This window comes from Anarrhichthys ocellatus, unplaced genomic scaffold (assembly GCF_004355925.1).
Source record: "Anarrhichthys ocellatus isolate YVR2014 unplaced genomic scaffold, GSC_Weel_1.0 scaffold24, whole genome shotgun sequence".
NCBI lineage: Eukaryota > Metazoa > Chordata > Actinopteri > Perciformes > Anarhichadidae > Anarrhichthys > Anarrhichthys ocellatus.
The window spans coordinates 5,859,228-5,875,264 of NW_022280054.1; the positions used below are offsets into that span (position 1 = coordinate 5,859,228).

At 42.7% G+C, this 16,037-nt stretch overlaps 1 protein-coding gene across 1 annotated transcript; it reads right to left on the reverse strand.

The window, feature by feature from the left end:
- Window positions 1–10,885: 10,885 nt before the first annotated feature.
- Window positions 10,886–14,414, reverse strand: LOC116390856 (rhodopsin kinase grk7a-like). Its single transcript, XM_031860970.1, has 4 exons — window positions 13,818–14,414; window positions 12,881–13,318; window positions 11,537–11,808; window positions 10,886–11,216 (listed from the first exon to the last, which is right to left on the reverse strand). The coding sequence occupies exons 1-4, from the start codon at window positions 14,412–14,414 to the stop codon at window positions 10,886–10,888; spliced, it is 1,638 nt and encodes a 545-aa protein (XP_031716830.1).
- Window positions 14,415–16,037: the final 1,623 nt, after the last annotated feature.

Sequence of the window (16,037 nt, forward strand, 5' to 3'; positions counted from 1 at the left end):
CATGATTTAAATGATAATGTTGCAATATTCTAATTTTAATGTCATAGTTTAACTCTGTGTAGCCTCACAAATTTCTGTAGGGGTTAGTCAGTCTTCAAACTACTCAAAGATGTTGCTGCGTTGCCTCGGCCTTCAGATAATTTACTGTGAAAACTATACTCTACAGGTGGTTTGAATGGCATCTTGAAGGAACCCTGAGGATGTCTTTCAATATTCAGGACCCGTACTGTCCTCACACTTACAACAGTTTGATGATCCCACAGCCCCGCAGGCCTGAGACATGCCTCATTTAAAGGAACACTTGACTGCTTTTGAACCTTATTTCCATGCATTAGTCATAGTGGTAGCAGGTCTGTATCTTCTACAATACTTGCCAATGCTCCCTGCAGCCAGGTGAAGCAGCCGAGTTTCTTCTGTCATCTCCTAATGAGTTTTGACTTCAATGAATTGTGGAAGAACTGCAGAGAGAGTTTGGCTCAGATGTGACTTTTTCTTTCTCTGCCAGGGTTCTGAGGTCATCACTTCAGCTCAGGGTTGAAAAAGGCATCTTGGTCAGCTAAAATGACATCCTACTTCACATTTTATAGCATGTTGCCAGGGACGGTTCATATGAATGTATGAACTGTAGCAGAGTAGAAGACAGACTCGGGGCTGCCAGTGCTTTGCCGCTGACGATACAAGTCTCCAGGAGCTGACAGGTATAGCGTTTGTGCTCCAACTGCTCACCAGTGCCAACTCAAACCAAGTCACTGTGCTGCAATTTCAAAGGGGCTCATAGAAACAAGAGGGCAGTTAGCAAAGTAAGTTATTCTGTTGAATAATGCTGGGTTATTATATCTGAAACATTTAACTTTCATTTCCATTTTAATGATCTAAATGTGATTTTAATTTCTCTGTTAAGCATTTTGCTCAAGTCTTGGTGTTTTTAAATGTGCGCTGTATAAACATTCCCTATAAATTGGTCTTGTTATGAATGCTACATGTGTTAGAGTATCTGCAAAGGGCACATATTTACTGTTTTATCTTCCCCATCGCAATTACATTGTTCAGTTGTGTGCATGTGTAGCCTGTTGTGTTTGCACCCTGGTCAGATGAATGGAAACACAGTATTGGAAAGTGTGATAAGGAATACTCCGAGGTGATTCATGCCACTATCTTTTCTTTGTTTTTGCCTCCAGCTAACACGTGACATAATCATGACGTTGGCACTAAAACGGACGATTTGATGTACAGATAATAAATCCCTGTGAGGCAAACTGGAGATTTTGTTCACATAATTAGCTCAAAGGTCCCTTTGATTGTCAGAGAATTTGTCTCCATTTATGTTATAGCCTATAAATGCGCACATAAAGGTCTATTCATAAACAATTTAATCCAGTGCTAACACTTTAGCCAGCACTGCCAGCACATATTCATTTTCAGGACTTCCACTTCAACTGACACATGCAGGTGAAATGTCACCTACAATTTGATTAACATTTCAACTGCTTTTAGTGCTTAAAAGTTCAACTAAATCTTCAGTACTTTGTTCAACTTCAGTCAGCACTCACTCTGAAATTGAGACTCCAACTTTGCTTAGACTTACACCTAAACGGACACTTTAACTACCTTCACCCCTCCATTTCAACTACCGCTTCAACTTCTTTCAGTATTTCAGTATTTCAAAGGAAAGAAGTTGAAGTGCATGTGAATTTTCTCTCCGTTGTTGTCTGGAAAATCATCAACATTAATGTTACTGCTTCTGATGTGAAAATGGTTTTATTTGCACTGGAGATATCACATTACATTTGGGGACATGTGTGCTGGTGCACATGCATTTGGGTATCTGGAGTGCCTACAGACGCACCAACTGTGAAACAAGACAGACAAGACAAAACACTGAATTGATCAGAAAAGATGCGATTCAACAAGTCACTCAGATTTGGCTCACCTTCCTATGTGACATAGTGCCATTAGAATACACCGCCGCTCATCCGGGTACCTCCACCCACGGCTTGATCACCACCTTTGTAAAGGTGCACTATATTTTGTTTGCAAGCCAATCAGAGCATACTGGGCTTTTTAGTAGGGGGGGGGCTAAAAGCAGCAGACGCTAAAAAGGAGTATTTCAGAGGGTTACTACAGAAAGACAGTATTTTGAACATTAAAAGCACGTTAGTATGTTTGAGAAAAAAAACAAAATATAAGTATGAACCTGAAAATAAGCATATGACCCTTTAACACCAATTGAATAAGACTGAAACCTAGGAGCCTCCTACAAATGCTATTTCCATGTTTAAGTGAAGCTGATACTGAGCTGACAGACACGCCTTTCCTCTCTGCAGCCCACCCCCACCCCCCAACACTGTCCACTATGTTTTCAATGTACGGTGGAATGCTAGCTTGACTTCCCCACATCTCACTGAGGTCTTCCCCTTCGGTCATAAAGGCCACTTTATACAGCTGTACATCTGTGACCCAGCCTGTGGAAATGTCACACCAGGGCTGTTTACGGCCACTGTGCTGGGACACACGCACCGCTGTTACACCCTCTCACCCACAGATGCCAGTCAAAGATGACCGGGCCTCACTAGTACATGCTAATGCATTCAGAGTGGAACATGTGCTGCGAACCGCACATTTCTCTGAAGCTTGATTCGCCCTGTACGTCGATACTAATGTTTAAAACATTTGACCTCCAAGTCTTGATATCAGTGCAAAGCAAAATGAGTTCACTCTGGCTTCGGTCGCTGTGATTGGCCCAGTGACGAGACCCCTGCAGCATGTGAGCAGTGCCATCACGGAGGGTATTTGTGAGGGATTACCTCGATGATCTGCGATAAAGTGCTCAACTGTTTTCCACACACTGCTCTCATGGCCACAAGGGCATTAGAGGCGGACAGAAACAGAGAGAGCGAGAGAAAGAGGGGAGGGAGACAGAAATAGTAAGCGGGCAAGATGGAGGCATAGACAAAGAGTGACAGAGAGACATTGAGAGGTAGAAACAGAGGAAGACAGAAGGCTGGGCAGAGGGAGAAATGAGCAGTGGCAGAAGTGACAGACTGCAAGTATGAGATGGCAGAAAGGGAGAGTGAGAGAAAGAGGGGAACAAAGAGCATATTGTCAGTGCTGGGCGCTAATCGTCCCCTCTTAGGCTGCCAGAGACAACAGGTGAGAGCAGTTTGACTCCCTGCAGGCTCCACGAAGCTTTCAGGGCTCTGTGTGTGTGTGTGTGTGTGTGTGTGTGTGTTTGTGTGTGTGTGCGTGTGTGTGTTTATGTGTGTGCGCATGGGGCCAGGGCACGTCAGGAGAACTCTTCCAATGCCAACTCAAACGGCAAATGAGGAGTGAGGGCCGCACAATCAAAGGGCTCTTTTCAGACATGCCAGTGCCTTGGCTGTATGCGTGTATGTGTGTGTGTGTGTTTAAGTGTGTGTGTGTGTATGTGTGTCGTGTGTTACCATCTGCATGTGTATTCTATGTGTAGTCATCTTCCGAGAAATTAATAATGCTATACAGTTTGTGTTCAAAGCAAAAACAGGGGACGTTGCATCGACATCAAAAAAGAAGAGGCAGACTTTGATGTGAGTGCGTGGGCTTTTTATGTGTTAACCATGCGACACAGCATGTGACCCAGAGCAGCTGTTTGCAGATCTCTCACCTATAAGAGCAAGGACGAGATTAGGAAAGAAACACGAGAAGAGTAGTTGTGATTTTAATAGCAAAATACATTTCTGAAGAGGTATAGAAGTCTTTTAAGTCCGTCCATTAAAGCCCCTTGTTAATTTACCGTACCATGACGCCAGAGTAAGAAATAGAGTAGATCTGGACATGACTTTGGTGGGAAAATTGGGTTTATCAGAACTTTTTTATTTGTGTAGCTCACACCATCAGTTTTGTCTTGAACGGCAGGGGTGAAGAAAAAGAAAAGCAAAAAGTGCACCAGCTGCATTTTGGCACCAACGGCTGGAAAGTTTTCTAGCATGTCGGGCATGTCGGCATGTAGGGCACTGCAATGCGTTTTCTCTTCTGGAGGGAACCCTAGAGGGAACTTTGAAGTCTGATAGCAAACCTACGATTGGTTAAAGCCCTTACACACCTACAGTCCACCCAGGTGTTTTCACTCATGTTCCCTGATTACAGGACTTTGCGGGGTTGATTGACAGCTCCGCCCAGTCTCCTGTTGGCTCTGTTGCACCTGTTAGAGCATGGCAAGTTACCTTGATATCATTCTTATCACAACATAGGGTTTTGTGACATCAATATCCAACTCCAAAGGTTTTATTAGTGCTGATTAAACTTTAACAAAGCTGCATAAGAATATAGTAAAAAAAAACTTTTGCAACAGCTTTACTGAGTGCCCATTTGGATTGCACTTTGGGGACACCTGCCGTGGCATCTCTGATCCTGGAAATATGTGTTTGCTGGTGGTGTTTCATGCCAAAGAGCAGATGTGTGACAAGCACAGTGGCATCTTTTGGCAAAGCATTGGTATTTGTGATTTCAGTCTCATCCTCTGTCCGCCAATGAAACGTTAATCATTTTTATTTCAAAGTATACGAGAAAAAGCAGTGATCGCTACCATTTTAGTTGCACTAATATATATTTCTTTGTGTTTCTGTGGTGGTTCAGAGGTGAGTGGAAAAAGTGTCAGTGGAAATGTGCAGCGCTCTGTGGTGCAGGGCATGGAGAGTTAACTATGCATGCAGGGATAAACAAATGTACTGGCGTCACAGCAGACCATGTCAAGAAACATCTGGGGGCAGTGTGTGCATGTCTTTATGCTGGCATATGTGTGCACGCGCATTCATATGTGTGTGGGATCCCGCTGACCACATCCTCGTGATCATCACAAGATATTAGTCCATCTTGTGAGTAGAAAACCATTCGCCAAAGATAAAAATAAGAGAGATATGGTTACAGTGTGGAGTTTTTAGATTTGAGGCGTGTTACCATTGAAAGCATTCTCAACAGATACATGATGGATGCTGTTACTTGAGCTCAGTTGGGTAATAAATGCCAAGAGATGGCCTGAAGTAGTACTGCCTGTCACACCAAAATGTAGTACCTCGTGTAGCTTCCAGGCAGTGTTTTTTTTCCATTTGCTAACCAACATTATCAATCTTTTTTTTCAGGCTTATTAAATAAAAAAGGCACAGCAGCAGTTTTGACCAGTATTTCGTTGGACTATAACAACATATCATTTGTCATATGAACCTGAAATGACATTATCCTTATCCATTCCTTCATTTATCCATTATGCTTGTAACCAGCTACCACATCTTGTTTGATTACAGCAAACACTTTTTAGTCACTTTATTTTACATAGAATACACTGAACTGTTGATTGTTCTTTTGCATCTGAAGAGCCTCTTTTTTGTCGGTATGAGGGCCATTTTTTCCATGAGAAGGGACTATTGAGTTTGGCTGAATGCATCTGCTTTACACTTCTTTTTATACCTAAAGGGAAAAACCTGGCTTGCCATCCTTTGTCTCTGCACACCAACATGTGCCCCTTGGTAACCCTTCACCCGTGGCACTGTGAGTTCTACCAAAATCACCTAATCTTCTGTGGACCACGGAACATTTTCCGGACATAGTTAACAAAACGCGAGATACCGTACCTTAACTCTTTCACTCGGGGCAGCCGCTTCTCTCTCCCCTGGGGCAAATTTCAACCTCTTATGAAGCCATAAACATGACATCATCTGAAAACAGTGCCGAGGCCAGGCTGCTGTCACCAAAGTGGACACTCTCCAGACCTCGGCTACAGGCTGTCATCCTGTGCATAATGAATAAAAAAAGTTATAAGGTGCCTTTTTTGTTTTAGGAGTCTACACTTTTTTTTGCCAGGAATCTGAATATACAGTACCTCCTCTTCCTGCTAGTGAGCAGGGGCCAAATGAGTCACGGTATGTGGAGTACCTGTGAGGAAATACCACAGAGTTTGGTCATAGTATGAGTATTTGTCTCTTTTCACGGACCCAACTAGTTCACACGCATCCTGCACTTTTCTTTATTACAGAAACAGCTTTGCCGATTTTTCTTTAGTATTTTATCCGTTAGCAGCAGTGTAATGAGATGTCAAGGGGTGGTGTGATAACACACACACACACACAGATATTGAGAGTTTGAAACAGCAGTGAGAGACTAGAAGAGGCAGGTTACAGAGTCTGGAAACACACACACTAACAGCAGAGATGGTCTTGGATTCCGTCCAGACGGCCTGCCACGCCAACTGTCAGTCATATTACACCGCTAACAAAGAATGCATTAAGTACCAGCTAATTAAATCAAACTGGATGCACTCTTAGAAACTAATACCACCTCACAGCTTATATTTCTGTTTTTGTGTGACACTGTGGAATCGATTGATTTTAAACCTGCTTCTGAGCACTTCTCTGATTCACACACACACACACACACACACATGCAGACAGAGTAGTCAACACAAACACAGAGGCCAAAACCCGCTCGGTCAGTGACCTCTGAGGCAAAAGGGTGTACTGTAATTAAAGTACATTAACACATGCACCACAACTGTTTTTTCCCTTCTCGGGTTCAGCGTCAGGGGTTGTAAAGTGTTTCCCCTCATACAGTATTCTGTATCATTATTTCGTTTGATGTGCTGATCCTCAATCACCCTGCAGTGGAGGGGTGAGGAACATCAGAAAGCTTTGCACTCTGGCTAACTCGGGTTTCAGGATGCTGTAACTTTTTGAACGTTAAGCCGTTTCCATGGGATTTTCTACTTGTGGGAGAGAACTCTATTCCTAGCGACAGGTGACCGGAGAGATGTGACAGAGTACTGATCGTGGAAATGGGTAAACTGAAAGTTAAGAAGTAGAGTAGCAGTTTAAAAAGTTTGGTGCAGTCCAAACGCATATACAGCAGTTGCCAGGAGGCATGTGGAAAAGTTGTAGAGGAGTTCAATTAATTTGAAAAAAGATGAAATAAAATAGAAATTATAACTTGATCAAAACAATGTCTCAACATATTAAATACGCCTTAACACCTAAACAAGTGAGCAGAGTAGACTAAACAGTTTAAACGCTTAAAAAAATGTACAAATGGCTGAAATAGACTCAAAAATATGTTATTAGGCCGCTATCAACCTCCTCTACACATTGGGCCTCATTATTTCTCCAGACACCTACTGTAGACACCAACCGGTCCTATGCTGGAATAATATTACCTGGTGTGAGTTTTTTTGTTTCCAATTTGATAAAACATTATTTAGGGATATGCACCATGTGAGCACAACATAAAGTGAAATAATTCACTAGATTTTGACACATCTACTCTCTAAATTATGAAGGCCATAAGACGAGGAGGAACCTTCTTAGTTGATATTGAATTTATATGTTGTAAATGCCTCAGGATAACTGCAATTAGTTAAGAGACGTGAACCAACTGATATGAAGTAAACCTGGGCCCTCTCAGTAATCACCTGCTTTCCTCGGTTGGTTAACCAGCCTCGCAAGTGAATTATCATTTATCAACTTTAGTCATCTTTTTCAGGATGATGTGGAAAATCCCCTGCAGAGAAGTCATTTTCATCAATTTCTGAATCCTAAAACAATCTGCTTCAAAAACAAATGGACTTGTGTCAGCAATTCTGTGCAAACCTGTCATTTTCTTGATTCTCATGCTGTGCAGTTGTGGTTCAAGACATTGATAATCCCAAAACGTGGGTTTATACAGGGAACTATTCATTATTTGGCCCCACTGGCAGCATTCTGTTTTATTGTTGAAAGAAAAATAAATGTTCAAGTCTGAACATGAGATTAAATGACATAGACGGACGAATGTTGCAGTAAACGGACCAAACGTGGTGCAGTGATAGGACGAGGGCTAAGAGTGTGGGACTGTTTACACGTGTGTGTGTGTGTGTGTGTGTGTGTGTGTGTGTGTGATCAGGCTCTATCCATGACGTTGTCCAGCCCCTGGCAGTGGAAGGGATCTGAGGTCTGGGCGCCATGGAAACTGCCCATTGGGCCTCAGTGGGGAAGAACATCATGCACACACACACACACTCTGTTTCTGTTGGATCGCCCTGCAGGAATTCACTTATTTGTGGAAATGTTAAGAATTCAAGCAATGAAGCATAGAAAATTGAGAGCTAACCAAAAAACTAAACACTTCCTAAGCGGCAGCGGGGTCACCTAGGCAGAGCTCAGTATACAACACTCTTTATGCTTCTCATTTATCAACATTTTTCTCACAAAAATGTCACGAAGGGGAAAAGATTTCAACCATTGAAAAACAGATTTTAAACCCAAAAATCACACTAGCAGTGAGCACGAGACAGCGAGCAACAACCGACTTTCCTGCACATGGACGGCTCTAACTTTCCCTCAGTAGACATTGACCTCTCTGTTTCGACTGTTTAACCACTTTCTATCCTAAATGCTCTCACACACACACACACACACACACACACCCTTGTGCACACACAAATGCATATATAGACACAAATCCATTTTTATTTGTACTACTAACACATAATCACACATGTGTACCCACAAATACAGACACACACTCACAGCCAAAGAAGGGAAAAAGCAGCAATATTGCTGGTGTGATACCGTCCTGAGGATGCCAGGGCTGAGCTGAAGAGTGGCACATGCCTTTGATGTGAATCCAGAGCATGGGCATGTAACAAACGCAGATACCAAATTACACCCTGTCCTGCTTTGATCTCTAAAACCCCATGCCTGCTTCTACAGAGGTAATAAGATTGTGTGTGTGTGTGTGTGTGTGTGTGTGTCAGCGTGTGTACTGTAAGTGAGAGTGTTTATTTAGATGTGTGCGTACATCTTTGCCTGCATGATCAGCGTTAACACAGATGCAGTAATGTGCGTGCATCTGCATGCATGAGTGCAAATGTGCAGATGATAAGGGCAGTGTCTGTGTGCGTGTGTGTGTGTGTGTGTGTGTGTGTGTGTATGTTGTAGAGTGGCTCATGCAGTGTGTGTTGGAGGGCAGGAGTTACAACCCGTGGGGAACTAAACCCTGGCAGACGCTTGTAGGCACCTGGTACAAACATGTTCCTGGAGACCTTCTGCCGAGATTGTCTTGTCGTCACGTCGTCCACAGTGGACTCCCCACTCTGCCTTCGCAGCCGACGATGATCAGGTTGCGTCTTAGATTTCCATCTGAACCACACTCTAATCTCATGACAGTTGAGCTTGAACGGAGCCACTTCTCAGCCCTGTAAGTTCAACCCCTCACAGGAATTAGCACATCACATGTTTATCTGTCCCTCATTACTGAAATGTGTCTGAGGTTTTGGAGTGACAGATGTGGATAAAATATTATGGGTGATGTCATGTTGGGATTATGAATGTTCTGTGGTTACTATAAAGAGACTGACCCTGGCTGTTTGGAAATAACTTTGAATGTCATCGCTGTGAAGACGAATGAGTTACCAGTAATCATTTCAGCAGCAATGCATAAGGAATTGCTTTATTTAACTTGTTGTCATCGGCTTGATCGTTTAATAAAAAAAGAGCACAAAACATTATTCTAAGAAACTCATGCATGAGGCAAGAAAGTATCACAAAGCTACATATGAAATCATTACAAGACAAAAAGGTCACATAAAATATTAGACCATGTTAAATCATCATTATAAGATTACATTTTACATTTTGATATTACAAAAGGTTATTGGCACTGTTACGTACTGACAATGCAGCTCTTTGTGTGATTCAAATAAAAAGACATGCTTGACATTTTACATGCTCAGTTAAGAGTTGAGGACTGGAACAAAGTAAAACCGAGATAAAGAATTAGGATTTGAGTCAGAAATAAGACACCCGGGGCATCCTTTGTTGCCCAAAGGTTCTAAGATGCCGAGATCATGAGTCTCGCCAGAGAGCTTTGTCACATGTTAGTCTCTCATTTCATCTCTATGCTTAATATAAAATAATGTCAAAAATACCTGAAAAACACTTACAAGAAAAAACAAGTTTCTCAAGTAATCATCAGGGATAAAAACTCAAATTTAACAATATATTCTCCTGCAGAAGCTTTTGTCATGCAGTTGGATGCGGGAACTAAGAATCCGTAAAAGCTAAATAAATGTTTGCTGTTGTTATGCTTTCAGCAGTAAACACTTTCTTAGGTTGTGTGTGGCTTGTAAACACATTTGGGGGGAGGGGGGGGGGGGGGGGGTAATAAAGGGGGTTTGTTTTGGATTGTTAAAGCCACAAATTCAATGTTGTTTGTGTGGAGAAACTATGACAATGTGTCTCCTTCATTCCCTTGTTAAAGCTGAACGAGTCATCCAGTGCTTGTAAATACCTGAGCAGCACAGTCAAGATAGTGGGGATGATGAAGAGTGCTGCGGGTGTTCGAACGCACTTCATGGGAGTCTGGCGGCACTTAGCGGTGAACGTCTGCTACTGAGAGACTTCACTGAGGTCACGTTTCACTGTCCACGCACGAGAGCGAAAGGCATCCATGGGATTTACGTCTGTCTAAGAAATGTGGCCCATTCTTGTAAATACTGGAGAATAATCCTGCTGCTATTTAGTGACACACAGCCATTATGCAGCTTGTTTACAAACACATGTGAACACTTGCCTGCCAAAATGGCTGAGTGATGCAATGGAAACTATGTGTGCACTGGGATTTGCTGCCTCACCAGGAATAGAGGGCAAACTATAAAGCAGCAGTTGCAATGTCAGTGTGTGTCTCCATCCGGGCACAACACTGAGGCAGATGTTTTGAGGGACAAAATATATTCAGATAAAGGCAAGTAAAATGTTTAAAGAGGTACCTGAGTTGCTCCATTTGGTATAATACCAGGCATTTTGGTAGTGTGAAAGGAATTAAATTAAAGGACATTTGTGTGTTATTGTTTTGCCCAGTTGCACATATTGATGAGCAGATTACCTGCTTACAAAACAATGCACGTCCTGGATTCCCACGCCGTCTCACAGCTGTGGTCGTTCAGAATGGGCTGGTTCAGTTCGTCAAACACTCCGCTGTCGACCATCTCCTTCTGCCAGCGGATGGAGACTGCGCCTGTGCTGAACTGCTTGTAGAATTTCTCATCCTTGGCCTCAAAGTTAACATTCTCGACCTCGGAGGTGTCCCTGAACCTGTCCGTGTCGTTGGCGTACACCACGTTGGATTTTGGCACCCAGGGGGGCTCCACCAGGCCGGCCTCCAGACGACGGAAATTGATGCTCTTGAAAAACGCGTGGTTTCGTGGGTCATCGCCGCTACTGTAAGAAAGACACAAAAGACATTTAATGATTGGACTGTGATAGAAAATTAGGTTATGACAGCATGAGGCATGTTAAATGATTGGGCAGTAAAAGTGTTCATATTTATGAATCCCCCTTAATTTTACACACTGTTCCTTTAAACATAACATTGTACCCCTGGTCCTGTCTCTTTAAGGACTGCATCTTCAAGGATGACAGTATGTTTTCAGGGGTGAAAAAGAAGTTCTACATTTTCTTGATGGATGATTTCTTCCATGAGGTCTGTATCAACCTCATCGGACCAATTTGTGCCTGGGAAAATTAAACTTTTTACTCACCGGCACCCAAGGCGATACGCCGGCTTCTTCTTCAGAAAGCGGCGGATGATGTCTTGGGTGGGACCGTCAAAGTGTTTGTGTTCAAACTTGCAATCGTCCTCCAGAGTGCGACGAGTCACCTCCTCAATCTGCACCTTTTCTCTGAAGTCTTTGAAAGGCAAACGGGCGGCCACCATCTCATAGATGCTGCAGCCCAGAGCCCACCAGTCCACAGAGGTGCAGTAGTACTCCTGCCTTAGAATCTCAGGGGCCATGTAGCCAGTGGTGCCAGCCTGACAACACACAGAGGGGCGTGAGGGGGGATTTTAACATAAGCACCCTCCATATTTCTGGGGTTTAACTTCAACAATAATCACAATTTCTGTAAAGGTATTCAGGTCTGGTTAGATTCTGGGGACCAGGGACAAGGCTGAACCACCTGGTATATTTATTGTGCTCTGTTTTACCTGCTTCAGGACTGCACACACGTTATTCGGGAGGGAGGGGGGTTATGTATATATATATATTTTTTTTTATTTCTTCAAATACCAAAATAATGCAAATCATTATATTATTAGCATATGCAGTTTCAATGTTTGTGTTCGGGGTAAACCATCCAAAATGTTGTAGCCTCTTTTGTTATTAATGGAGATTTGAGCTGTTGATATTCTGTTGTGTTATTATGAGATATTGAGATAAAGGGTATTTAATTTAACTGCAGCAAACTTTCTTGACCAGCTTCCATCACATGATTGAAAACTAAATTAAATAATAAAATTAATACAAAAACACAGACACAAAAATGCGAACGTGAAGCAATAACACACTGTGACAGAAAATAAGGCTGCGTTAACTGGCCTCCGTCGGGGTGGTCAGCTGACAAATGACGGAGACATTATCCTTCAGTCTTTCTCCCGTCTCTAGTGAGTGGAGAGCCTGCTGTGAATATCCTGACTCATCTCCTCGGTCAGACACGTGTAGGCCATATCTGGTATTAGTAGAGCAAAGATTAACCAGCTAAAGCTAACAGTATCCAACTAGGGATGAGGTCAAGCGCCTTTTAAAAAGATTAATTTAAGTCACAGAGGGTTATGCTTTCTTATGCTGTCTGTCGGAGCAGCACTCAGACCCATCATATCTATTCCTGGTAAGCTGCTTGTAGTGGTGGGTGGACAAATATACCGTGTAGTGGCATTAAAATGAGAGCAACTATTGAATATTGTTCTCTGTTTGAACAGTATGATCAGGAGTGAAGAGCCTTTTTGGCGTAACACAAACCACGGAGTGACTTTGCAAAGTGCATTGCAGTGGAAACGTCTGACAGTGAGCACTGTGGTTAATCTAGGGACGGGTCAGCACACTCACCTTCTGGCAGATCGTTTTGCCCTTTGGCAGCTCCACAGCCAATCCCAGGTCTGACAGCCGACACTGTCCTTTAGCATCCAACAGCACGTTCTCAGGCTTCATATCCCGGTACACAATGTCCATAGAGTGCAGGTGGAGCATCCCAGTGGTTATCTGGGCCATGTAGTAAACAACGCGCTCCATACGTATACCCCGCTCCCCGAGCTCGTAGATGTGGAAGCCGAGGTCTCCACCATTCATGAGGTCCATGATCAGGCACAGGTGTGTCTTGTTGTCGTAAGCGTAAGCCAGGTTTACGATGAAGAGGCTGTTGACCTTCTCCAGGATCTGTTTCTCCAGAAGGGCCATCCTCTCGCCACCTTTCTTCTTCAAGCAGCTCTTATCCAGCTTCTTGCAGGCGTACATCTGGCCTGTGTGTTTCACCTGCACCGCACACACCTGCAAGACAGAGAAACATTACTTTAGTTTTTATAACAGTGTTATTCAGTTAGTTTTTTTTGGTTTAGTGTCTGTTGTTCCTGTCATCCTGAAATATATTTCTGAAACTCCTTGCTGGGACTTTAAAGCAAAACCATATAACATTTACTGGACAGCGGCCGCTGTGTGTAACAACTACAGGATGATGATAAACGTTAAAACATAATGCGATAGTAATAGTGGCACAAGTAGAGGAAATACAGTGTGCTAACATTAGCTTACAAAAGCTACAAGTCACACCAGACCAAGTCAGGCTGCACCACAAAAACCTCTCAGTGTATTCAATTGAGTTCGGGTGCTTTTAATTGCTCATGAATTCAGCTTTTCATTTGTAAGAAAAAGAATGTCTTCTGTCAAAACTTCTGAATGTCTCACTTTAACTCAAGCATATTAGTTGTAAGTCCATGAAGCAATCTGAAATCTACACTTTTATTCAGATGCTGGGATTTCTGTCACCTACCTCGCCGAAGCCACCTTTTCCCAAAGTCCTAAACTCATAAAAGTATCTGTCACTGATCTCCTGCTTCTCGTACTCCTTCCACTGCAAGAACCTATAAAAAAAGGGGCTATTCAGATACTCAGAGAAAGGTTTCCCCCTCAGGAAGTCTCTTGTTGCTTCTCTTATCTGGTCCAACATAACGTCAAAGTTTTTGTCTGACAAACTCTTGCATCTTTCAGCTGCCTCTCCTGTGAGGTATGAGAGAAAACTCCTGGACTCAGGTTGACAGAACTTTGCGAGGATGCTCTGTTTGGCTTTCTCTCTAGCTTCATCTTCGGCAAAGCTCCAGTCACTCAGCTCCTCCAGGAACTCAGTGGCGACCCTGTACTGCGGGTTAAAGGCCCCGAGAAACTGCTGGAACAACTTCCTCCCAATGAGCTGTCGCTCACACAGTGACTCGTACTTCCTCCCCGCTGCTGCCTGGAGAGCAGAGGACATCTTTGGTTTAGGCAGCATCAGAGAGAGCCTCTGTTTCCTCAGCTCGTCACGATGTACATGCTGAGCCCTCAGGTAGGCCGTGTTGGCCACCAGGTTGTTCAGTCCCGGCAGGTCACCCATGTTGCGTCATATAGGCAGCTGGGCCTGATCAACTACAACTAGCTCACTCATCTGCAGGTTCCAGACACAACTGAGCCCCTCAAGCACCTGCATCCTGAACATCCTCCACCTATTGTGCCACGCCTCTTGTAGCATTAAAAGTACCACTGTCCGCAGGGATTTGTTGTTTGCTAAGTGTCTTTGCATGCTTATTCGTAGACGGCAGTAAGGGAGAGCAACTTACGTGGTTTGAACTTAAGAGGCTTTGGGCTCATCTATTCTTAGGAGACGCAGAGTGCCTGTGCGGTAACAGGCTACCAGCTTGACATGATGAGGTGGCAGATCCTGACCCTAACAAGTTGTGGCTGATTGTAGTGAGATAAATAAGGCACTGAGAAAGCTGTCTGAGTATAATACGTGAAGTATATGTACGCACACTTCGTTGCTTATCATAGGAAAGAGAGTGAAGGCATAAATGAGCCCTAATTGGTTAAGTAAGCAGCCTAAGATATCAATTTTCCTGACAGACTTTTGAAGTAGCTGTCAGCAGAATAAAGGCTGAATACTCATACTTGAGGTTTTCAGCTGCTCAGCAAAACAACTCGTATATATTTGTAGCTGGAGCAGTTTTGAAAAGTACATTTTCATCTTTAGTCACTTTAACCGCATCGCTGGCATAGAGAATGTGGACGAAATAACATGAACACCTGCACAAAAAATGCAATTGACTACAATAGACCTGCTTTTGTTTTAAGTTTCATAGACCAAATGATTTTGATATAATTGTCAGATGAACTGAGACTGCATAAATGTGAGTGCAGAAAATCAGCAAAACGTTTATATCATGTTGATGCATTCTATATGCTAGAAAAAGGGTTAGAAAACATTCACCCATATGATAGTTAATCATTCCACCCATTAGGTTTGGTAGATCCAAATCAAGTAAAAGTAGCAATTGAACAATGTATACACATAAGTATTATCAGCAAACTGTACTTCAAATAAAGCAAAAATACTTTATTTGGCTCCATTCAAAGTATTACTTATTATACATTTATTAGTTTAATCTATTCCTGATTCATCACTAAGCAGCTAAGTACAAGTACTTGAGTAAATGTTCTTAGTTACATTTTATCACAATTGAATTGAATCAGTAAGCGTGAAACTGGAACAAGGCCAACCTCACCATACATGTATAACGAGAGCTAGCGGTATAGCGGTTAGCATGGCCGCCTTCCAGGTAGTTCACGTAGACTACCAAGGTACTTACGGCATTAAGGTGACTGAAGGACTTTCGATCCTTTACTGGACATTCATGCTTGATTACTAAATCACTGTGAACTCCATAGATGATGTTCATGTTTTAAATGGGCATTTGTTCAAAGAGTGGATAAGCATTACCATAAACCTTCTTAGTGTTTTGGAAGTGATAATAAAATATTTAAATACATTAAAATATGAACAATGTTCCCCACAAACCCTTTTTACATTGCCTGTTTTGACAAACTTACTGGAATAATAAATGCTGTCTAAACAAGTAGCTGTGTTGAAATTCTAATTCTAATGAGAAACTGAGTAAAGAATAAGAGAAATTTAGTAAACATTGGTTGCTACTATATTCTAATTTTGGAACTTGACAGTTTT

Bases quoted from the DNA above. Each gene is read 5' to 3' on its own strand.
- LOC116390856 (XM_031860970.1), bottom strand. From the start codon at position 14,414: ATGGGTGACCTGCCGGGACTGAACAACCTGGTGGCCAACACGGCCTAC. The intron at 11,809-12,880 runs GTGAGTGTGCTG...GTGTGTTGTCAG, and splicing joins GCAAAACGATCTGCCAGAAG to GCTGGCACCACTGGCTACAT. The intron at 11,217-11,536 runs GTGAGTAAAAAG...TCTTTCTTACAG, and splicing joins GCGTATCGCCTTGGGTGCCG to TAGCGGCGATGACCCACGAA.